A 24933-nucleotide genomic window follows, 5' to 3' on the forward strand; every position below is an offset into this window, starting at 1 on the left:
GAGACCGAGAGTCGCAGCCCCCACCTTTTCTTTGTTAAACGCTCACGGTATCTATTATCAGCCACCGCCGCCAGCCTCAATCCCTGTTATGCCTATACACCCCCTTCCAGATCCAGAAAAAAAAGTTTTCAGAAGACTTTAACCAGCTCTGTATCAGCAGGGGAAAAAAAAAAAGAAAAAAAAAGCAAGCTAGCAACTGCAGCTGCTCCAGTTCTCCCTCCAATCCCAGCTTCCCCACCCACATCACCCCCACCGCAGCTCGTTCACACACAGCAAACCCCAGCCCTCCCTGACAATTCTCGTCTGTAATGCTGGCGCTGTGCCCGATTCGGACACTTTCAGAGAGATTGTCATACAGGCCGCTGTTTTAATCGGAGTAGATGGTAGACCCAATTAGTATACTTTTATAAACCCCATCCCTGTGGGACCCTTCCCTGAGGTTACTACTCAGTTTGTAATCTCTCCCACATGTCCAGTAAATTTACTAGGGGCAGATTTATTATCACAGTTCCGCTCCAGAATACAATTCCAAGATGATGGTCAGATGGCTCTTACGTTATATAATCCCTATGTAGATGAAGACAGGGAGGAAATCTGTATTTTGCATGCCTTTCCCACAGATGCCACAAGGGGCCCAAAACAGTCCCAACTAGTTTGCATAAAAAAATATGAGGTGTCTTTTGCCATTGTTGCCATTGTTAGCCTCCTTAAGTATCTGGCAGCACTGAACTTTCGGGTTTCGGCCTCGGGACTTCAGTTCTGCCTTGGTCAAATGATATTCTTGGGTCACTGTCTCTTTCAGGGTGTCAGACACCTCGCAGAAGAAAGAAAAATAGCTGTCAGCTCCCTTCCTTTCCCAAAAGATGAAACTGAACTCCAGCGTTTTTTTGGACTATGCACTTATCTTTGTCAGTGGATACCGGATACATCCCGCAATATGCAACCCCTTTACAATGCCTTGAAAGACGGTATAATGAACTATAAGGAAAGATGGCAGTGATGAGGATTACCTCCAATATGATTGTTCCCAATTTCTGATAGAAGAAACAGCTACTCCACCAAATGTCAGTGAGAATTCACTCCCAAATCCTGATCTGGTGTTATACACGGATGGTTCAAGATATGCTGATGAGTTTGGTAGATTCCACACGGGATACGCTGTTACCACAGAGCACACTGTAGTGCACGCAGCTGCGCTCCCGCCCTCACAGTCAGCACAAGAAGCAGAACTCCAGGCTCTGTCTACTGCATGTACTTTGGCCAAGAACAGACGGGCTAATATATACACATGGTCTCAGGTTATGTATTTGGTATTGCTCACGATTTTGGGGCTCTATGGGCCAATCGAGGGTTTATTACTACTGCCGGAACACCAGTGAAAAATGCTGAAGCTGTTAAAACCCTCATGGACTCAATCAAATTACCTACTCAGGTGGCTATTATCAAAGTTAAGGCGCACGGTCCTAGGAACAGTCCACAGACTGTTGGCAATGCATTTGCGGATATGCAAGCAAAAGCCGTCACTCTTTTACCTGTTGAACCAACCATACCAACTATGGTGACCACACGCTCTCAGCGTAAACAGTTACAAGAAGCACTGACCCTACAAGAACCTGATGATCTACAACAGACTGAAGTTTTCTGTCGGACCCTGCGAGACCGCTTAATGACAACGCAGAGAATGTCTCCAAAGGAAGAGGTGAAGCAATGGAAGACTGATGGGGCACGTATGGATAATGGTCTCTGGAAAAAAAAGGACCAACTCGTGTGTCTCCCTAAGTGGATGTACCCTGATATTGCCACATGGCCCTACATATCGAGGAAAGAATCAGGCCCTCGCACTGGTGCAAAGATTCGACTGGGCACCGGTTCTCCAGTTGGCCGGAAGCATTCCGTTACCAACATGACTGCAAAGACCACAGCGAAGAAACTGGTGATGCAAGTTATATGCACATATGGAGTTCCAGAAGTTGTTGAAAGTGATCAAGGTCCGGCCTTTTCTTCTCATGTGTACCAAAAAGTTCTGACAATACTTGGATCCACTGTAGCCCTCCATACTCCGTACCACCCTACAATCCAGTGGGGAAGTTGAGAGGCTGAACGGCACACTGAAGGGACAATTGACCAAAATGATGCATGATACTACGGCTCCATGGGCAGAGCTCCTACCCATTGTACTATACCACATTCGTACTACCCCTATTTTGCAAAACATGGCTTGTCCCCATATGAGATATTGTTTGGTGCTAGGCCCCCAGTTGCGAATTTCCAGCCTCAGTAGTTATCAGAAGAAACTGACCGTGCTGTTCAATATGTTATTCAGCTTAGTAAAAATCTTGCTAACACCCATGCTCTAGTTTCTTCTTCTTTTCCAGATTCAGCAGAAACCGACACCTGTCATAACCTGAAGCCTGGTGATTTGGTAGTCGTGAAAAAGCATGTCAGGAAGCACGGACTAGAACCCTTGTATGACGGTCCCTATCAAGTTCTCCTCATCACCCAACAAGCCAATAGCAAATGAAGGGGGCATAATGTTTTGGTTTTTTGCATTTTCCATTTTATTATTGGTAGAAGTTAAAGTTAGAAGATATTCAAAGACTCAGAGATCAATACGATAAAGACAATGATCGTCATAAGGACAGTTGGTGGTCAGACACCTTCTCCTTTCTCAATCCAGCCAATTGGTTTAAGGGAATTGGGGGCTGGATAGCTGGGATCTTACAAAGCTTGTTACACACTGTTGCCTGTATCCTTGTTGCATATGTGATACTAAAACTTGTTCTTTGGTGTATTTCTGTATGTATTAGGAAATTCTGCACTTCGACAGCTAATGATGATACCAAAGGCGTCGTTGCCCCTGCTCTTCTCTGCACCGATCTCAAAAGGCTATTTGATGAAGATGTTGAAGCCAAGCACATGGCTACCTACAAAAGATCACCACCGTCATCAAAAATTGTTATTCGTGAACTGCAGTATACAGGGGGGCCGGGTGCGCCGCGACAGCCATGACTGGTAACACGGCATCAGTCATGTGAAGACCAGTACCCCTCAAGCTGTTAGCTTGGGATAGCACCTCTGATTCTGCATCTGTGTTGAAAAAATTTATCTAGGGGGGAATGTGAAAAGTTAAAACTAAAATCAAAGCTGAAGTTTCGTTTTATCCATTCTCTGAAGGTTTAGTTTCTCCATTTTTGTTGCTGTAAGATAAATTTTTGTAATTGGGATGGGCTGTCATGAAACAAGACTGTTCCCATCAGGTGCAAGATAAGGGAGGCGGGGGTGTAGAACTCTGAAGAATATGCCATCATACTATTTTCTATTTGGATACGGACAGAGACCCCATCTCCGTGTGGTCATTTGAGTTGCTAGCAACACTCTGTGGAATAATTTGGACATCACTGGCTCAACCGTGAAGGGTTAATTTAGTCCTCCCAATCCCAGCTCCCCCGACAAATGGATAAGAGCGTTTTAGAAGCATGACGCGATACAGGAGGGTCCATGGAAGGGGACTGTAACCAATCCTTCATTAGGTCTGGAGCAAAAGGGTATTTAGCGTCAGTAGACTCTTACCCTGTGAACCGCTTATGTGGCCAATCCCTATGTTTCTGGACAATGTACTTAAACTCCGGATGGCTGGTAAATAACCTGCGCACACGTTTGGTCCTCTTAAATGAGATAGCATGTTCTGGAGCATGAATATTTTCCTCATACAACTTCCGAATCCTGTTGACTGATTCTATAAGAGAATCGAGCGACTCTTGGTCAGTTGGAGGATTCTGAGGGACTGACGTGTCAGATTCGAATTCAGAGTCGTGCTCGCTGCAAACATTAGGAGAGGGAGAGCGAGAGACAGAACTCGCCAATGCTGAAGCACGAGCGTGAGTAGGGGACGCGTCATGGGTCTGCTTTCTAGAGACCTAACCATCCCTTGAATGAGTACGGACCCTGCTGGTGGACGGTTCCCGGCCGTCGCCAGGGCCCTCCTCAGGCGGTAAAAACGCTTTCTGACTTAAAGAGGATTCCCGGAGGGCGTCTATAGCCTGGGTCAGTGACTCCACAGACCGTGACAGGGACGCAGCACACTCAGGAGGACTAAACGCAGGAGGCCCGTCAGCAGCGGCGGCAAGGGGCGTTGGAGCGCAGGTCGGGGCGCAGGCCGTGCATAACAGATTAGTCTGGGGACTGGGCAAGGCAGTCTTACAAGTGGTACACAAGGTAAAAAAACGCAGTGTGCTTCTTAGCAGCCCGTTTAGCTTCTTAGATTGAGACTCGCTCCCCTGAAAGGGTTAAGGGCAGAGCCTAGGCTGCAGCTGCAGAGAATGTGCAGAGAAGGGGTTAAGCTTTAATCTGAGGGCAGATGCAGCTTACCCATGGTTCTGTGCTGTGTCCCCGGGAGGAATAAGGGTGGCCCTGTGTGACACCAGGTTCTGTCTGTCAGTGTGCATGCTTTGCGGCAGTCCCAGATCAGTCAGAGAAGGGGTTAAGCTTTTGAGGCAAAAGAACATGGGCCCCCGAGACCAACAGGGCGCCTCTCGCACAGAGTGAGGAGCGTCAAAGTCGTGGGCGGTGCTATGCAAACTCCGGCCTAGTAGGCCTAAAAGCCGGGGACTAAATTTCTGCCCCAACCCCCCCCCCCACGCGGTAAGCGCCGGGCGGGGGGGGGGGGGCAGTGTACCTCCACTGACGCCAAGTCAGAGCTTCTCCCGGGGACAAAGACCCGACCCCATACCTCCACTCCTGTGCTCAGGCAGGTCGCGCTGTCCGGGGCCTTCCAGCTGCAGGTGTCTCATCCTCCGGGCGATGTAGTAGCAGAGCTGGAGGAGGTCTTAAAGGGGTATTGCTCAATCGATCCACCCTGTGGCAGGGGGATGGAGAGTTCTGGGGCTGATTCAGGGCATCCGAAAAGCGCTGTGTTATGAATGGGAAACCGAGGAGGAAAAACAAGACAACAAGCTAAGTCTCAGAAAACCAGAGAAGTTGGTAACTATGCAGATTGCAGATCCCTGATCTTAACCGCACAACTAGAAGCAGTCGTGAAGCGTTCCTACGTTGGTCCTAGACGCCTCGTCACAACTGGAGAACTACATAAGCCTAAAGCAGGAAAAGAGGAAAACTAACTGTCCCAGAGCAGACCCCAAAGGAAAGACAGCCCCCCAAATGTATTGACGGTAAAGCAAGATGAAAATACAAACAAAGGCAGGAAAATAGGATGAGCAAACGATGGGGCCCGGCTAACTAAAAAGGACAGAAAAGGAAAGACACTGTCTGCAAACTGCCAAAAGCAACCTACAAAAATATTGTCCAACACTTCTGATAGCAAAATTAACCCTGAAGTCACAAGACTTCTAAACCTATATCAGCACTCTGAAATATTCTGAGACAGAGCAAAAAAGAGGCCAATCCAATAATGAACAAAAAGCAGATTGGCAAATACTGATCAATAGGAGTGGAAATTCAGCATAGCCCCAGCAGGGGCAAGCTGATTACACAAAAAACTGAATTGACCAACAAGCGCAAGTGTGAACATTAGCAAAAAACAAACTTAACTTGATAAGACTGGAAGAGAGCTGAAGTCCAGGACCTGAGAAGCAGACTGAATCACCAGCACCCGGATAGGGCGTTGGCTGTCTTATATCCAGTCTGATACTCCAGAGATCCAATCATTATCTTCCTCATCAGGTGGCAGATCACTACCACTTAAACCAACAGCACTACCTCCTGTCACCACCAGAGGGAGAACGGAAGGGGAACTCTCAACTGGTGGAGCAGAAAATGAGTTCATGACAGCGCTGCTCAAGTCCTCTCCATGCACTCCTGTGCTTTGTTCTGTTGCGCTTGCCCTCGTATCCACGGAGTACCGACCGTAAGGTCAGAGGAATCGGCCTCATTCGTCGCAGGAAAGTGTACGGGGAGGTATACTCCGCGTGCTTGCCTGTTTTTGGTTTGGGGGAGAGCGGGCCATAGAAAGGAACCATCGCCCCCTTCACTCCGTTAATTAGAAAATAAAAATTTCTATAAAATCAAAAATGAAAATAAAAACGGTGGGGTCTGAAGCCAGACCCAAGTGCCTCCTATAGACACTAAGCAAGAACTGGAGAAATCTCAGCCAGCGAGAGGGTGTATACTGCAAGGGAGGAGCTAACTTTTTTTCTGGTTTACTTAGTGTCCTCCTAGTGGCAGCAGCATAACACCCACTGTCTCTGTGTCCCCCAATGAGGCATAGGAGAAAAAAGATTTTTGCTGTGCTTGGAGAGATGACGGGTTTAGGAGTAATAATATATACCGTATATAGTAGAGCATAAGCCAAGTATTCAGCTGAAAAAGCTCCCCTCGGCTTATATTCGAGTGAGGGTCCCAGAAGATGGAGAAGGAGCGGCAGCAACGAACCACAGGAGGCTGGAGACAGATGCTGCGGCTAAAGCTTGTGCCCGTTGCTCAAGAAAAATGAATACTCATTTGCTGCCAGCGCAATATTAATTTCTCTGTAATAGCAGGCGCAGTAGTCGCAGCCGCCGGCTTCCTGCAGTGGCCGGGCAATCATGTGTGCCCGCTACTTGAGGGAATGAATATGCACTACACTCCACGAACATGAGTGGAGAGCAATGAATATTCATTCACTTAAGTAGAAGGCACATGTGATCGCCCCTCCGCGGCAGCTGCTGGCATCGAAACAAGACGCTGCAAGGGAAAGCAGGGACAGTAAGTATGATAAAAACAACTAAACTAAGGTTTTTTTGCTGGCGACAGTGCATTCCAGGACGGGGACGAGGGCGCCGTGCATACCAGGACGGGGACGAGCGTGCCGTGCATACCAGGACGGGGACGAGGGCGCCGTGCATACCAAGACGGGGACGAGGGCGCCATGCATACCAGGACGGGGACGAGGGCGCCGTGCATACCAGGACGGGGACGAGGGCGCCGTGCATACCAGGACGGGGACGAGGGCGCCGTGCATACCAGGACGGGGACGAGGGCGCCGTGCATAGCAGGACGGGGACGAGGGCGCCGTGCATACCAGGATGGGGACGAGGGCGCCGTGCATACCAGGACGGGGACGAGGGCGCCGTGCATACCAGGACGGGGACGAGGGCGCCGTGCATACCAGGACGGGGACGAGGGCGCCGTGCATTCCAGGACGGGGACGAGGGCGCCGTGCATACCAGGACGGGGATGAGGGCGCCGTGCATACCAGGATGGGGATGAAGGGACAATGCATACCAGGCTTCTCTTCGAGTCAATAAATGTTACCATTTATTTGTGGTAAAATTAGGTGCCTCGGCCTATACTCGAGTCTATACGTTATATAAAAACTCGAGTATAAACTGTGTTCCAAATTATTATGCAAAAAGAGTTTAGGAGTGATAAGGTTAGATTTTTTTTGTTTCCAAATTATTATGCAAAAAGAGTTTAGGAGTGATAAAGTTAGATTTTTTTTGTTTGTCATTTAAACTCATTGATGGTGATGTGTGTCAGGGCTCTTTATATCACTGAAAGCAATTGCAGATACCTGTGCAAATTAGTTTGGCAGGTGTGTCCAAATAAAGGCAAGACTACTTAAGAAGGCTGTTCCACATTATTAAGCAGCCTACATTTTTTACCAAAATGGGAAAGAAAAAGGATGTGTCGGCTGCTGAGAAGCAACAAATTGTGGAGTATTTAGGTCAAGGCATGACTACAATCAACATTGCCAAGACACTTCATCGTGATCATCGCACAATCAAGAAGTATGTAGCTGATTCCCAGCACACACATGTGCGTGCTGATAAGGAAAAATTGAGGACTCTATCCAACAGGCAATTGCGTCAGGTTAAAAGAGCAGCTGCAAAAATGCCTTGTCATAGCAGCAGACAAGTTTTTGAAGCTGCTGGTGCCTCCAACGTCCCCTGAACAACAAGATGCAGGGTCCTTCAGAGGTTTGCAGCTGTGCGTAAGCCATCCTGTCGACCACCTCTATCCACTGCACACAAGCAGAAACGGCTCCAGTGGGCCAAACGATACATGAAGACTGACTTCCAAACTGTTTTGTTCACCGATGAGTGCCGTGCAACACTCGATGGTCCAGATGGATGGAGTGGAGGATGGCTGGTTGATGGACACCCCATGAAAACACGGCTAAGGCGCCAACAAGGAGGAGGTGGAGTAATGTTTTGGGATGGAATCATGGGGAGAGAGATTGTCGGCCCCTTTAGGATCCCTGAGGGGGTAAAGATGAACTCCATAATCTATGTGGAGTTTCTAAAACAGCACTTCCTGCCATGGTTCAAGAGGAAGAACCGTGCTTTCCGCAGCAAGATCATTTTCATGCATGATAATGCACCATCTCATGCTGCAAATAACACATCTGCATCTCTGGCTGCTATGGGCATAAAAGAGGACAAACTTATGGTGTGGCCACCATCTTCCCCTGACCTCAACCCCATTGAGAACCTCTGGAGCATCATCACAAGGATTGTCTATGATGGCGGGAGGCAGTTCACATCTAAGCAACAGCTCTGGGAGGGTATTCTGTCCACATGAAAAACAATTGAAGCACAAACCATTCAAAAACTGACAAATTCAATGGACAAGAGAGTTCAGAAGCTTCTTTCGAACAAGGGGTCCTATGTGCAAATGTAACATCACCCAGAATAAAGTTTTGACTTGAAAACTGTTTGATTTCATTTTGTAATAAGCTGATACTGCTTATAATTTCACAATTGACCATTTTTTAGTTCAAAATAAAAAGGTTGAAAACTCTGCTGTGCATAATAATTTGGAACATGCATTTTGAGTGTTTCCTATTTTTAAAAATATACTGTTTTCATAGGTAGTTTGTTCAAAAACATTGCAATTATACTAGAATATTAGATGACTGGAAAAAGGAGATTTTTGTGTACTCACCGTAAAATCTCTTTCTCTTAGCCTCTAATTGGGGGACACAGAACCATGGGTGTTATGCTGCTGTCCACTAGGAGGCGACACTATGCATAATCTGAAAAAGATTAACTATGGCTCCTCCTCTGCAGTATACACCCCTGGACGGCGTCAGCCTTCTCCAGTTTTGTGCAAAAGCATTAGGAGGAACGTAAGAGAATAACATAACCATGCCTGTAAGAAGGCTACTATGCACGAGCTCAAAGAACAATATGAGAAGTCAACCGTAAACAACGGCCCGTAAGGGCAACAGGGTGGGAGCTGTGTCCCCCAATTAGAGGCTAAGAGAAAGAGATTTTACGGTGAATACACAAAAATCTCCTTTACTCTGTCGCCTCATTGGGGGACACAGAACCATGGGACGTCCCAAAGCAGTCCCTGGGTGGGAAGCAATGGACGAATATTGTGCTAGCAGGTCCCTAAACTTGGGGCACTGCCGCCTGCAGAACCCGTCTACCCAGGCTTACATCCGCTGAAGACTGGGTATGAACACTGTAGTGTTTCGCAAACGTGTGTAGGCTAGTCCAAGTGGCCGCCTTACACACTTGTGCCGAAGCCTGGTGCCGAATGGCCCAGGAGGCCCCTACTGCCCGCGTAGAGTGTGCCGTGAGACCGGCCGGAAGAGGGGAACTGTTAAGTCGGTAGGCCTCATGTATGGTGGACTTGATCCACCTGGCAAGGGTAGCCTTGGAAGCCGGCAGGCCCTTGCGACTTCCTTCCGGAAGAATGAAGAGGGAATCAGACTTCTGGAAGGGTGCAGTCCTGGACACGTAAATCCGAAATGCTCTGACGAGGTCAAGTGTATGCAGAGCCTTTTCCACTCTATGAAACGGAACCGGACAAAGGGATGGCTTTTCCTCATTTAGGTGAAAGGTGGAAACCTACGGAAGGAAGGATGGTACAGTACGGAGAACCACCTTGTCCTAGTGAAAAGCTAGGAAAGGCTGTCTGCAGGAAAGTGCTGACAATTCTGACACTCTGCGTAGAGAGGTGATTGCCACTAGAAAAACCACTTTCTGTGACAGAATGCAGAGTGGAACCTGCAATGCTGTCAGGACCAGGTTGAGGTCCCACGTTTCCAGTGGACGTCTGTAGGGGGCAACCAATCGGGAAACTCCCTGGAGGAAAGTCCTTACTTGCGGTTTGGTAGCAATGCGCCTTTGAAAAAGGACTGAAAGCGCTGACACCTGACTCTTAAGCGAGCCTAGGGATAGCTTGGCGTCTAGGCCCGATTGAAGGAAACCTAATACCTTCGGGAGGGAATAAGGGAGTGGGACTTGTCCGTGAGATTCGCACCAGGAAAAGAAAGCTCTCCAGGTACGATAATAAATCTTGGCGGAGGCTGGCTTCCTTGCCCTGATCATGGTCGCAATGACATCCGGTGAGAACCCTGCCTGGGTTAGAATCCAGGTTTCAAGGGCCATGCCGTCAAATTGAGAGCCCCTGAATTCTGATGGTAGAACGGACCTTGTGACAGAAGGTCGTGACGGTCGGGGATACGCCAGGGGGCGTCTGCTGTAAGTTGTACGATGTCAGTGTACCATGTACGTCTGGGCCAGTCCGACGCGATCAGAATGGTTGGAACTCCCTCTTGTTTGATCTTCCTCACGACCCTGGAGATCAGGGGAGGGGTGGAAAATGTAAAGGAGCTGGAACTGGGTCCAGTCCTGGACCAGGGCATCCGCTCCGAGCGACCGCGGGTCTTCCGCCCAGGGGAGAATATGTGCCACTTCTCTCATCGCCTGAGCGCTGCGGGTCCCGCCTTGGTGGTTCACATATGCCACCGCCGTGGCATTGTCCGACTGTATCCGTATGTGCTAGGCTGCAAGCAAGTGATGAAAGGCTCTCAGTGCCAGGAAGATGGCCCGGATTTCCAGGATATTGATGGGCAAGGTCGCTTCCATTGGTGACCACTTGCCTTGTACCCTGTGATGTAGGTGCACCGCACCCCAACCTGTCAGGCTTGCATCGGTGGTCAGGACCTTCCATTGACCTGAGAGAAAGAGTTTTTCTCGTGCAAGCGAAGTTGGCTTGAGCCACCAATGTAGGGACCTCCTGGTTGACGATGTCAACCGGAACTCCCTGTCGAGGGAGAAGGGATTCCTGTCCCAAGATCTGACGATGGCTAGTTGAAGAGGCCTGAGGTGAAACTGGGCAAATGGCACTGCCTCCATTGCTGCTGCCATCTTGCCGAGGACTCTCATGGCAAACTGGAGAGATCGGGGAGGATTGCGGAGAAGCGTGCGAACTCCCAGACGGAGGGCCAGTGTCTTGTCCTTGGGAAGGAGCACCAGACCCCTGGAGGTGTCGAATAACATTCCCAGGAAGGTTAGAGTCTGACTCGGGGTAGTCGACGATTTCTGTAGGTTGACTAACCATCCCAGACGACTCAGTGTGTCTATTGTGATTGAGACACTGACCTCGCAGTCCTTGAAGGTGGAAGACTTGATGAGGTCGTCCAGGTACGGAACGACTAGAATGCCTCTGGAGTGTAGAACGTCCATGGTGGCTGCCATGACCTTGGTAAACGTTCTTGGAGCCTTGGCGAGTCCGAACGGGAGGGCGACAAACTGATAGTGGTTTTGGCTGACCGCAAACCTGAGAAACCTTTGATGGGCGGGAGCAATTGGTATGTGCAGATATGCGTCTTGTATGTCTATGGATGCAAGGTATTCTCCCTGCTCCATAGATGTTATGATGGACCGGAGGGACTCCATGCGGAAATGACGGACCTGTACATATTTGTTGAGCTGTTTTAGGTCTAGTATGGGCCGGACGCTGCCTCCTTTCTTGGGAACTACAAATAGATTGGAGTAGAACCCTCGGAATCTTTCGTTCGCGGGAACCGGCACCACGACTCCTGCTTGAAGGAGAGAGGAGACCGCTTGGTGGAAGGCACGAGCCTTGTCTGATGGTGTTGGTGGAACAGAGAGGAAGAACCGGTTCTGTGGACTGGAAGTGAACTCTATCTTGTATCCGGAAGACACTATTTCCCTGACCCACCTGTCTTCTGTAATAGGCAGCCAGACTTGCTGAAAGAGTAAAAGTCGCCCGCCTACTAGTGGGATGTCTTCCGGAGTTCGTGAGTCATGATGAAGCGAAGTTCTGAGGTTTTCCTCCCTTGGCCTGCTTTCGACTGCCAAGTTCTGTCCGTAGGATGTCCCTGCGTGGAGAGCGGATACGATTTTGCGCTGGGTGTGAGACGGTCCAGCCCGAAGAGTTCCGAAAGGATCGGAATCGTGTCTGGTTTCTCCGTTTAAACGTGCGTTTAGGTTTCAGTTGAGGGAGAGAGGTACTCTTACCCCCAGTGGCATTGGATATCATTGTGTCCAACTTTTCGCCGAAAAGCCTTCCACTAGGGTACGGAAGATGCGTGAGGGACTTCTTTGAGGCCGCATCTGCTTTCCATTCTCGCAGCCAGAGGATACGCCGAATCGTAATGACGTTTGCCGCTATCCCCGCTAGACCTCTTGCTGAGTCTAGGGCTGCATGAAGCATGTAGTCTGCTACCACTGCTATCTGAACCGCTTGGTCCGAGAGCCCGGTATTTGAAGCTTGAAGACCCTCCTGCAGTTTTTGGCCCAAGCAAGGATGGCCTTGGCCGCCCAAACTGAAGCGAACGCAGGGGCCAGAGAGGACCCTGCCGCTTCGAAAATGGAACGAGCCATGCGTTCTACTTGCCGGTCTGTGCGTCCCTGAGGGTTGAGCTATCTGGCAGAGAGAGTAGTGTCTGTGCTGCTAGTCTAGAAACCGGGGGGTCCACTTCAGGTGGATCTGTCCACTGTTTGGTGTCCTTCTGTGAGAAGGGGTACTTCGCTTCCAAATATTTGCGATTGGCAATTTTTTTCTCAGGCTGCAAAAACTGCTTAGTATCTTCTGAAACTCATGGTGATTAAGGAATACCTTAGGTGGTTTCAGAACACTTTCGAAGCAAATCTTATGTTCTGGGGCTTCCGGGGCTGGCTCCGAAATTTCCAGCACCTGATGGATGGCAGAGATTATGTCCTCAACTAGCGCTGTATTGCTAGGGGGAGAAGGTACCACGGACCTCTCCGTTTCGTTGTCTGAGTTGGAGTCACAGATGCCTTCCGAATCTCCTGTGTATCGCTAAGGTGTTCCCTGGTGGGCGATCTGGGGCGGAGGTCTTCTGTGGTGTGGGATCTGTGTGGTGAACTGCATTGCGTGCCTCTGACAGGGGACTGCCTAGGAGACCTGGAATGACGGTGTCTCTCCCAGGGGGGGAATAACCTTGTGCTATAGGACGACTCAGGTGATCGAGACTTGTGGGTCCGCTTACGTCTGTGCGAGTCGGAAGCAGCATGTTCCTGAGACAAGCTGTCCGTTTGCTGGGTAACGTTCATAGCTGGGACACGACCCTGCAGAGCTTGCAGCAATGTAGCGGTTAAGTTATCTATGGACTGTGTCATAGACTGCGACATCTGAGTAGCCCATTCCGGCGTAGTATCCGACACTGAAGCGTTGGTAGGGGCTCCCTGGGGTTCTGACCCAGAGTTCTGGATGCAATCCCGGCAGTGCGGATACGTGCTGCCACTGGGGAGCGTGGCTTTGCAGGCTGTGCAGAATGCATAGAAACATTCCTGCTTGGTTCTCTTTCTTGAGCCCGGCATAGTGCACAGAGGCTGGCTATCAGGGATCCTACAGGGGTGGCTACGCAGAGGGAACCCACAGAGAGCCTTATAGGTAGTATGGATTCACAGCTGAGTAAAGAGAACCCAGCTGTGAACTTACCCCACCGGAGTGCCCGTAGGTCCAGCGCCGACAAATCCCAGTTCTGTGCCCCCCCTTCTTGCTGGAGGCGTCCGTTGTCAGGATGTCTACAGCCAAAAAAATTGCCACCGGGACGCTGAGGAGAGGGAGGAGGGGGCGGAGAGCTGAAAAGGGCGCGCTGGGCTATGTAGAAACGCGCCCTTTCTGCCTCGATCCGCCCCTCTATGACACTATAGAGTGTCATTTTAGTCATCCGGAGGGTGGGCCGGGGGGGCGGAGAAAAGGCGGCGGCTTCAGCAACGCCGAAGCCGCAGTCTCAAGTAGAGGTCTGATGCCCAGGAGGGCTCCAGAGCGGCACGGTAGTCCGGGAGGGGGTCGGATTTGTACCAGACTCCCCCGGAATGGGTGACTGGCTAGCGGTGGCGGCAGCAGGGGTAGCGGTTCCTGTTTGGGGGTCCCTCTGGAGCGCTTTGAAGCCGCTGCTGCTGCAGAGACAGGGGCGCAGAAAGCCCTGTCTCTGCTGTGCCATGTCTGCCTGCACCCTCCCCCGGCCCCAGCAGGATCCCACAGCTGGTCTGGGGTCCCTGGTGCAGAGTGACATCTATTCACCGACCCTACCTGAGGTGTCTCAACCTAATGCCCCCTGAGGGGGATTAGGGAGGGTGCGTCTGTCACTGCCAGGGGGTCTTCATCCTCGCCTCGACCTCAACCCAGACCCCAACGGGGTTGGGGAAGGAGGGGGGTCTCAACTTCGGACCAGTACCCGAGGGACTGGGGAAGGAGCGACTTGGGGAATAGCCGTCTCCACTTCAACTGGGCACCCCTAAAAAGGGGGCCAAGGAAGGAGCCATGCCAGGAGTCTCTCTGGAGACACACTTTTCTCCATCTGTATTCCGGACGAAAAAGGAAAAAAACCGACGAAAAAAAGGTGTGCCTCCTTGCGACACTAAGCAAAAACTGGAGAAGGATGACGCCGTCCAGGTGTGTATACTGCAGAGGAGGAGCCATAGTTAATCTTTTTCAGATTATGCATAGTGTCGCCTCCTAGTGGACCGCAGCATAACACCCATGGTTCTGTGTCCCCCAATAAGGCGACAGAGTAATAACAATGACTCCAATTCATATAGGTAATTTAGAGAAAATATGAGGAAATATTTTTTGCATAATAATTTGGAACACAGTGTATACGATAGATATATCTCCTCTATAAAAAGTGAACACATGGCAGTGGCAGGTGGAGAAACGGCACTGAAGACATGACAATCTGTAGCTGAGTGGCTGGGCGGGTAGTATTCTAACAGTTGAAAATGTTTCAGATGAAGACCCCTTTAATCCCTCACTACTCTGATGGTTTCCATCGGGACTGGAAGTAATGACGTCTTGTAGAGCAATCAGCTCCCCAACCACTGAGCAACTGAAGGGCTGGATGACTGATGAACAGGACATTATCAGTCACCTAACCCTGCAGCTGCCCAGTGGTCTGGGCGATCACTATCCCACTATCTGTAAGGGTGCGTTGTGGGAGATGTAGTCTGTATTTGTTAGGAACGGCGGAACGCACAAAATAAAAAACTAATAAAGTGCGTTCGCCGCTCGGGGTCCACCGTGCAGGTGGTGATATAACCGCTGCTAAGTGGTGGCAGAAGCAATATGGCAGTATTGTGCACAGGGTTAACCGTCACCCAAGTGCACAGAGCAATCTCTGTTAAGTCACAGGGATGCCTATGAACATAAACAAAAGAGCTGAGCCTGTTAAGGTCACAAGTACTCAGAGTAGTTACACACACGGTATAAGGTCAGAGGAATAGCCAAAGATGGCGGTACTAAGTCCTTCTAGACCTACCATGTGTGTAGCATCGCAGCCGCAAAAGCTTAAGTGGGCTGCTACTGCAGCGCGGCGTAGGACACTGCCGCTAAACGACAATGCTAGACGCAAGCGCAATGTCGGACGCTAGCAGCTGTGGACAATGAAGCAGAGGCGCGCTGGCGCTGGTACTGAACTCAATCCCTCACACAAGCGTAATATCAAAGGGTAGAGGTTTCAAATGAGTCATTCACCAGAATTATGCATTCATCGTCATTCACACAGCAGCAAGTATAGTCTATACTAGTGTCAGGAACACCGCACTGCACTTGCTCACTGAGCCAGGGCGCGTGTCCTGAGTACAAAGACTGTGCACAAAGATACCTGCGGAGCGAGCAGCAGTGGTGACAATGCATGCTCCAGGACCTGAATCACGTGACTGCTGGGGGCGTGGCCTAAGCTCCACAGAGCTAGGAGCTGCAGGGAAACTCCTAGAAGGGTAACTACAGGACAATGTTACCAAGGAGCATAGACAGAGACAGACACCAGATCAAGCCGGGTCAAAGCACGAGATAGCAGGACAGTACCAAAGGGCTTAGACAGAAAGAATAGTCAGGATGTAGCAATAGATCAGAAAACCAGAACAGGTATTAGACGGTACAATAGGGGTAAACTGTAACGGAGTAACGATAGCCAAGCCAGGAGGTCAGAACCAGAAAAGACAATGGTACCAAAAACGAGAGACGGAGTACAGAGTGAAGGAACAAGCCGGGTCATACACGGGAAGCAAACAAACAATGCAGAGTACACACACACCAGGGGTCAGACACACCAGAATAGCAGTATAACTGACAGAGAATGCCAGTATGGAGTGAGCATAAATACCCCTCCCAGATCCATAGAGAGGCCGGCAATGTTAACCCTGTCAGAACAGGACATTAACCATGTCCTAACCATGACAACTAGTGCATGATGGAACAGCCATGCGCGCCTTTTATAGCAGCCGGGACCTTCCGCACGCCTCCAGATCTCTGAGATGGACAAATGAGATTTGGAGCAGGACCTAAGCACATGACTCCCGATCTCCAATGGGATATCGTCCCATGAGCATGCTCAGTAAGAGGAGAGAAGGACTTAGCCTCAGGAGAGATTTGCTGCAAGGCAATCTCCTCAGAAATCTCTTCTGCAGTGGATAAAGAGCAGGAGACTGCAGAATGTGAGGGTCTGGATTCCTGCATAGCGACCGCAGAAACCTGACTCCTAACAGTATTACACTGCCTGTTGTGGTGCAGTGTGGGAAACGTGATGTTTACAACAACCATGAGTGATCCACTACATCTCTATCAATGCAGCACATTGACCTTTACCCCATACAGACCCTGAACATGCAGATCTGAAGCCTGAAAGCTCACAGATAAGCAGTAGAGTTTTACAAACAGCTCAGGCTCTGGTTTACCTGTGTCTCTGCGCGCCTTCTTTCCACCTGGGGGTTTGGGCTCCGGATTCTCTGAGGAACTTTGAGTGGCAGAACTTTTATCATCCTCCTTCGGAATGGTGAAGACGAGGTCGGGTAGAAGGTTGTCATCAGCGGTGCTCACACAAACGCTGTGAAGGAGGGAAGAGGAAGACGAGGGGAAGCGGCAGAGATAACGACGATTGTTTAAGAGGTATAATAACAGAAGATTGCAGAAAAAAGCGAAAAAGTACACCTTCTAGCAGAGAAGTTGAGCTGCAGGAGGGCAGCATCTTTGGGGAGACTGTCCATGTTCTTTAGGATGCAGTCATGGATGTCCTGGTCCTGGTCGAGAAAAGTCACAAATCATCTATAAAAACTAACTAAGCTGGAGAAAGTGAACAAGGCTGTAGTGTAAAGCAGGGGAAGTGGTAGAACCAGAACTAATGGGCTAGGAAGGGGAATTTATGCTTCAATATGGAACCTGTCTAAGGCGATCACAACATAAAGACACAAATAGGGATTGGGCAACAGCAGGCGAACCAGACTGTACACGGAGAAGGGGGACAGGTTTTATGTAAATGACCCCCACTGCATGTCCATCATGGCACAAGCCAAGCTTCTTACCAGATACGTGGAGAAACCGTCATTCTTGGTTCGGTCCAAGCTGAATCCGAACTGCAAGAGAAGATCAGAGTAATTTTCTTTTTTTTCCAACATGTTTTATTGATTTAAAGAGCATTACAATAAAAAATAAGCATACAAGTTTTGAAGTAACAAGCTATTTGACAGGTGTAAAACTCACAATATTGGTGTAAATAGCATTACCAGAAAGTAAATCATACCGGTTTGAAGAAGTCAGCTTATTTAGTGCTTATGCGACAGGCATAATACTCATAAATGCCCCCCACCGATCAGAGTAAATTTGACAAGAAGAAAGGGAGAGACGTCACAAAAAAATAAAAACCATCAGGAAAACAATGCAGAGCCCAAAGGGGCGATTATCCAGATTTACCGCAGTGTGGACTGGAAAACTAGCTCAGTAAGGCTACTTTCACACTAGCGCTTCCTGGAGTTGTGGAGGGATGCGCACGGCCGCCGTGAAGCTCCGTCCACGGCCGCACTTCCTCCGGTCAGCTCCGCCTATGGGCGCATGACACTGCATGCGACCTGCGTACCCTATCTTTAGCATTGGGTACGTAGGATGTGCGCAGGTATGCGTTTGCTGCCGCATGCGTCCTTTTGACGGCACGCCAAGCGCACCAAAATGCAACATAGTGCGTTTGGCGCAGGTAGGCACACCGTCAAAAGGACACATGCGCCGGCAAACGCATACCTGCGCACGGCCTGCGTACCCAACGCTAAAGATAGGGTACGCAGGACGCATGCAGCGTCATGCGCCCATAGGCGGAGCTGACCGGAGGAGGTACGGCCGTGGGCGGAGCTTCACGGCGGCCGTATGCATCCCTCTGCAGCTCCAGGAAAAGCTATTGTGAAAGTAGCCTAAGAAGGATAAACAGTTTAAAATTCCTGGGCAACAACCTCCATCCATAAAAACAAATGAACAATGGCCACATCGGTTGTCACCCCGTGTCCAGTGCGACACCCCCACAACACGCCCGCCACGTACCAGCCGGTTGTCCACTTCTGGGAGGTTGTTGAAGCCCTTTATAGAGAGGTTGGTGACTGTAACATTCATGTAGCCATTACTGAAGAAGCCGAATGTGTTCAGACGAACCTTCTGCCGCGGGTCGTCCTGTGCGAAGGTGAGAAACACAGAGTCAGGGGTCTGGCCACCACAGCCCCAATGTGGCCCTACATCACCTCATGCCCCTGCACTTCTGTCACCACAAACTACTCTCCTCATCCTTCCATCACCCCTCATCACCCTTCACATGGTCCTCTCTCCTCCAGCCAATCGTCCTCACCTGCTAATAACTTCCTCCAGTCGCCACCTACTTTATTCCATCTCTTTGCCTCATCCTCCCGTCACTGTTCTCACCCATCTTCTTCTCTATAGCACTTTTTCCTATCAAATGGTCCTGTTCCCTCACAACCTGACAACTCACGTTTCCCCATTTTATTTTCATAGCCAACCAGACGCCCTCCTCTCACTCATGTATTTCTCATCCCCCTCATGTCACCCCCTCTCGTCCTCTTGTCGCTCTTCTTCCCCTACTGTCACTGTCCTACGCTTCACCCTCCTGTCACTACCCCCCTCTCTTCTGTCACTCTCTCTTTCTTCTTCCTTTTTTCCTACCCCTGTTGTCCCCTCTAGTCTCCCTCCTTCCACTCTACTACTACTCTCAGTCTTTTTTTCCATCTTGTCACGCTCTCCCCCTCTCTTCTTCCTCCGGTCACAGTTTTCCACCTCCTGTATCTGTCTTTACTCTCCTCCTACTACTACCTACTATCACTCTCGACCTGCCCTTCACTCTTCACCATTCCTCTCCGTCCACCCATCACTCTTCTCCTTCATGTCCCTCTCCCCCTTCTTTCATGTCACTCATCTCCTTCCTGGCCCTCTCCTCCGTCTCTCTCTTCTCATTCCTTTCCCTCTCCTCTCGATCCTGTCATGCTCACCTCCTCCTGTACCTCTCTTCTCGTCACTCTCTCCCCCTCCTGTCACTCCCTTGCCCCTCACTCTCCTTCCCCTCCCAGTCACGCTCCTGACACTCTCTCCCTCCCCGTCACACTCTCCTCCCCCTTCCCTCTCCTCCCCTCCCTCTCCTGACACTCTCTCCTCCCCCTCCCTCTCTCCTCCCCCTCCCTCCTGACACTCCCTCCTCCCCCTCCTGACACTCTCCCCTCCCCCTCCTGACACTCTCCCCTCCCCCTCCTGACACTCTCTCCTCCCCCTCCCTCTCCTGACACTCTCTCCTCCCCCTCCCTCTCCTGACACTCTCTCCTCCCCCTTCCTCTCCTGACACTCTCTCCTCCCCCTCCTGACACTCTCTCCTCCCCTCCCTCTCCTGACACTCTCTCCTCCCCCTCCCTCTCTCCTCCCCCTCCCTCCTCCCCCTCCCTCTCCCTCCTCCCCCTCCCTCCTCCCCCTCCCTCCCCCTCCTCCCCCTCCCTCCTCCCCCTCCCTCCTCCCCCTCCCTCCTCCCCCTCCCTCTCCCTCCTCCCCCTCCCTCCTCCCCCTCCTGACACTCTCCCCTCCCTCTCCTGACACTCTCCCCTCCCCCTCCCTCTCCTGACACTCTCCCCTCCCCCTCCCTCTCCTGACACTCTCCCCTCCCCCTCCCTCTCCTGACACTCTCTCCTCCCCCTTCCTCCTCCCTCTCCTGACACTCTCTCCACCCCTCCATCTCCTGACACTCTCTCCTCCCCTCCCTCTCCTGACACTCTCTCCTCCCCTTCGTGTCACTCCCTTCTACTTCCTGTCACTCTCCATCCCCTCACTGTCACACTCCTGCTCGTCACTCCCTTCTCCTTCGTGTCACTCTCCTCCACCTCCCTCTCTCCTCCCCCTCTCTATAATGACACTCTCTCCTCCCCCTCCCTCTCCTGACACTCTCTCCTCCCCCTCCTGACACTCTCTCCTCCCCCTCCTGACACTCTCTCCTCCCCCTCCTGACACTCTCTCCTCCCTCTCCTGACACTCTCTCCTCCCTCTCCTGACACTCTCCCCTCCCTCTCCTGACACTCTCTCCTCCCCCTCCCTCTCCTGACACTCTCTCCTCCCCCTCCCTCTCCTGACACTCTCTCCTCCCCCTCCCTCTCCTGACACTCTCTCCTCCCCCTCCCTCTCCTGACACTCTCTCCTCCCCCTCCCTCTCCTGACACTCTCTCCTCCCCCTCCCTCTCCTGACACTCTCTCCTCCCCCTCCCTCTCCTGACACTCTCTCCTCCCCCTCCCTCTCCTGACACTCTCTCCTCCCCCTCCCTCTCCTGACACTCTCTCCTCCCCCTCCCTCTCCTGACACTCTCTCCTCCCCCTCCCTCTCCTGACACTCTCGCCACCCCCTCCCTCTCCTGACACTCTCCTCCCCCTCCCTCTCCTGACACTCTCTCCTCCCCCTCCCTCTCCTGACACTCTCTCCTCCCCCTCCCTCTCCTGACACTCTCTCCTCCCCCTCCCTCTCCTGACACTCTCGCCACCCCCTCTCTCTCCTGACACTCTCCTCCCCCTCCTGACACTCTCTCCTCCCCTCCTGACACTCTCTCCTCCCCCTCCTGACACTCTCTCCTCCCCCTCCTGACACTCTCTCCTCCCCCTCCTGACACTCTCTCCTCCCCTTCGTGTCACTCCCTTCTACTTCCTGTCACTCTCCATTCCCTCACTGTCACACTCCTGCTCGTCACTCCTTTCTCCTTCGTGTCACTCTCCTCCCCCTTTCTGTCACTCTCCTCCCCCTCCATATCACTCTTCTTCCACTCCCTGTCAGCCTCTTCCCCCTTCCTGTCACTCTCCTCCCCCTCTGTCATTCTCCTCCCACTACCTGTCAGTCTCTTCCCCCTTCCTGTCACTCTCCTCCACCTCCTGTCACTCCCTTCTCCTTCCTGTCACTCCCTTCCTCTTTCACTTTCTGCCCTTCTTTCTACCCCGTCCTCGCCCTTGTCCCCCGGGTCAGCGCTCCGGGCGTAGTCCTCACTACCTTCAGGACGAGGTGATGGACCCGCGCCGAGCACAGCGGCAGCAGCAGGAGGCTCAGGACCAGCAGCGCCATGTTTATTCCAGCATCAGCATCCTCTCACTTCCGGGAATTGGCCCCGCCCATGTCACGTGTCCAGCTGCTTCCTCCTGAATGAGACTAACCCGGAAAGTGACGTCAGCAGCGTGCGCCGGGGCAGGCAGACCCGGAATGCATGCTGGGATTTGTAGTGCAGATTGGTATAGCGATGGCCTCATGGAGGTGGCTTCCTGTCTGTCTCTCCAATTACCTCATGTGACCTGGGGACTTATACAACCTGCAGCCATGAGATAGGGCACAATATAAACGTGACCGCGGCTGAGAGCAGAACGGCGTGAAACATGTCGACTGCCTCTCAGTCCTTACATGCTTCTTTTTCTAACATGTCTACTTGCTGTCAGTGAATGCAATCATTCTTCTTTACATTCAAAAGCAGAGGCGTACATAGAAGTCATAGGGCCCACATAACAGAAGCCCTGATGGACCCCCACAAAAAAAAATATAAAGTATAAAGGCCCCATACAGTATAATGGCACCCACCTAGCCCTCCATACGGTATAATGGCCCACACAATGCCATCCATACAGTATAATGGCCCCCACACAGCTCTAAATACAGCATAATGGCCCCCACACAGCTCTAAATACAGCATAATGGCCCCCACACAGACTTTCATACAGTATAATGGCCCTTACACAGCCCTCCACACTGCATAATAGCACCTCACAGCCCTTCATACAGTATAACAGTCCTCACACAGCCCTCCACACTGCATAATAGCACCTCACAGCCCTTCATACAGTATAATGCCACCCACACAGCCCCCATACAGAATAATGAACCCCGCACAGCCCTCCATACAATATAATTGCCACCACACAGCCCTCCATACAGTATAATGGCCCCCACGCTGCCCTCTACAGTATAATGACCCCGCACAGCTCCCAAATAATATAATAACCCCCACCCAGTCCTCCATACAATATAATGGCCCACACACAGCCCTCCATACAGTATAATGGCCCCCACACAGACCACCTTCATACAGTATAATGGCCCTTACACAGCCCTCCACACTGCATAATGGCACCTCACAGCTCTTCATACAGTATAGTGCCACCCACACAGCCCCCATACAGAATAATGAACCCCGCACAGCCCTCCATACAATATAATTGCCACCACACAGCCCTCCATACAGTATAATGGCACCCACGCCGTCCCCGTACAGTATAATGACCCCCGCACAGCTCCCATACAATATAATAACCCCCACCCAGCCCTCCATACAATATAATGCCCCCCACACAGACCTTCATACAGTATAATGGCCCTTACACAGCCCTCCACACTACATAATGGCACCTCACAACCCTTCATACAGTATAGTGTCACCCACACAGCCCCTATACAGAATAATGAGCCCCGCACAGCCCTCCATACAATATAATTGCCACCACACAGCCCTCCATACAGTATAATGGCACCCACGCCGCCCCCGTACAGTATAATGACCCCCTGTATTGTAAGGGTTCCAATGGATTGTAATGAATAAGAAAATGCTCACACAAGAATTGAATTTACTAAATTGATTTACTATACAAATGGTAAGATTAAAATATAAAACTATAAATACATATGCATTAATCAGAAACAGGCATTATTCATACATTACATTATTCAGATAGTCTCATCTCAGTGTCCTCCTTTGTCCGTCGTTTTTATACCTTGTTGAAGAAATAAAGAAAAGCATCATTTTACTCCAACCCTGGTTTGCTGAGTTCTTGCTGGATTTCCTTTTTGTTCTCATATATATATATATATATATATATATATATATATATGATTGAAACTATATCAATAGTTGGTATTAATTAATTGGAGTGTTGAAACCATTAAAAATAAATCATAGTATATGTTATGCCGCGCTCACCAGGAGGCGGGGCTTCGGCCCCGACGTCACTCCCTCCGGTACGGCGGTCCCTCAGGGGTCCCCGTCGGGTGCGCACGCGCAACTCTCGTCCCCGGGTCTCCTCCTCCATGCCACGTTTACGCTTGCGCGCTCCTGTCAGTGCTGTATAGGGCTCGGTCCTCTCTATGGTATTGGAGGACCTGACCCGGAACCACTAGTGGTCATGTGCTTTCTGGCTAGGTCCTGACCTGGAACCAGTAGTAGTCATGTGCTATATCAGACGACCTCCCCCTAGGGGAGGTGCCTGATTATTGTTGTGCTTCCTGGCTGGGTCAGCTGTGTCCCAGCCTGGCTGTGCGCTGGTCTCAGGTCCTCTGCTCTGTCTGCTATTCTGTGGTGCTCCTAGCACTTGCTCTGAACCCTTGTTGCTTCATGCTCAGTTGTGCCTCCTGGCACATCCTCTCGTATCCTGTCCCTTGTTTCTTGCTCCGCCGTGCCTCCTGGCATTCACTCTATTCCTGTGTTCTGTTACTTGCTACACGCCTTATGTGCCCACGTGTACCCGTCTAGCACTACCCTGTACTCAGCGCACTCCCGTGTACTCGCCTGTGTTCCCTAGTATCCTGCACCCTCCAGTCACACAGTCTCGTATCTCCTGTGAGCCGGCCGCCTGGTGCCAGCAGTCGTGGTATCGTATCCCCTGGGGCTTGCTCCTGACACTCCCTGTATAGGGGGTGGTCCTCACTAGGCTAGCTCGCCCTGGGAGGGTTGGTGCCGCGACCCAGAGGGTCCACTCCAGGAGTCGCTACACTCTAACACTCTAACAGTATAATCAGGCCATGGACCCCGCTGGTACTGCGGCTTCCGTCCAAAAGGAGCTGACGTTCCTCCGGGAAAACCAGATTAGGATTATGGCATTTCTCAAGTCCATGGAGTCCGGTTTATCTGCCTCTCAGTCCTCTGAGCCTGGGAATGCTGCCCAGTTGGCTAGTCTCCAGCAGGAACTTGCGCAGCAACGCGACTCCCAGGCTCAGATTCTCAACTATATAGCGTCGGTAGATAATCGGCTCCTTTCCATACAATCTGCCCAGGCCAAGCTTCCACATTCGCTTCCGCGCCTATGCAAGCCACCCCGGTATAGTGGTGACCCTGTGTTGTGTCGCGGATTCTTGAACCAGTGTCGTTTGCATTTTGAGTTTTTGCCGCAGCATTACCCCACCGATCGTGCTAAAATAGCATTTATTGTTTCTCACTTAGAGGGTAAGGCGCTTGCGTGGGTGAATCCCCTCTGGGAGCGTGATGACCCGCTCGTCGCTCAGCTTTCCATCTTTTTGGACACTTTCCGTAAGGTGTTCGACGAGCCGGGTCGCCTTGCTTCCACCACCGAGTCCCTCTTTAATCTTCGTCAAGGTTCTCTATCGGTTGGACAATACGCGATATGTTTTCGCACTTTGTCCTCTGAGCTAGGTTGGAATAATGATGCCCT

General features: G+C 51.0%; 1 protein-coding gene across 2 annotated transcripts in view; it reads right to left on the reverse strand.

Annotated features, from left to right (window-relative positions):
• The window catches only part of GPR107 (G protein-coupled receptor 107), a 111320-nt gene extending 89682 nt beyond the window's left edge, over nt 1-21638 (reverse strand). Inside the window, exons 1-5 of one of the 2 annotated variants that reach the window (XM_073555910.1) lie at nt 21500-21638; nt 18529-18654; nt 17526-17576; nt 17155-17243; nt 16902-17050 (exon numbers count right to left, since the gene is read on the reverse strand). In XM_073555910.1, coding sequence (XP_073412011.1) covers nt 16902-17050; nt 17155-17243; nt 17526-17576; nt 18529-18654; nt 21500-21571 — 487 coding nt within the window. In that variant the 5' untranslated portion in view covers nt 21572-21638. Of the gene's footprint in view, nt 1-16901; nt 17051-17154; nt 17244-17525; nt 17577-18528; nt 18655-18826; nt 19527-21499 lie in introns of those variants that run through there. The other variant, XM_073555911.1, reaches the window with a different exon arrangement.
• Between the last annotated feature and the right edge of the window lie 3295 nt (nt 21639-24933).

Source organism: Dendrobates tinctorius, unplaced genomic scaffold (assembly GCF_039654945.1).
Source record: "Dendrobates tinctorius isolate UK_male_01 unplaced genomic scaffold, ASM3965494v1 ptg000231l, whole genome shotgun sequence".
Lineage (NCBI taxonomy): Eukaryota > Metazoa > Chordata > Amphibia > Anura > Dendrobatidae > Dendrobates > Dendrobates tinctorius.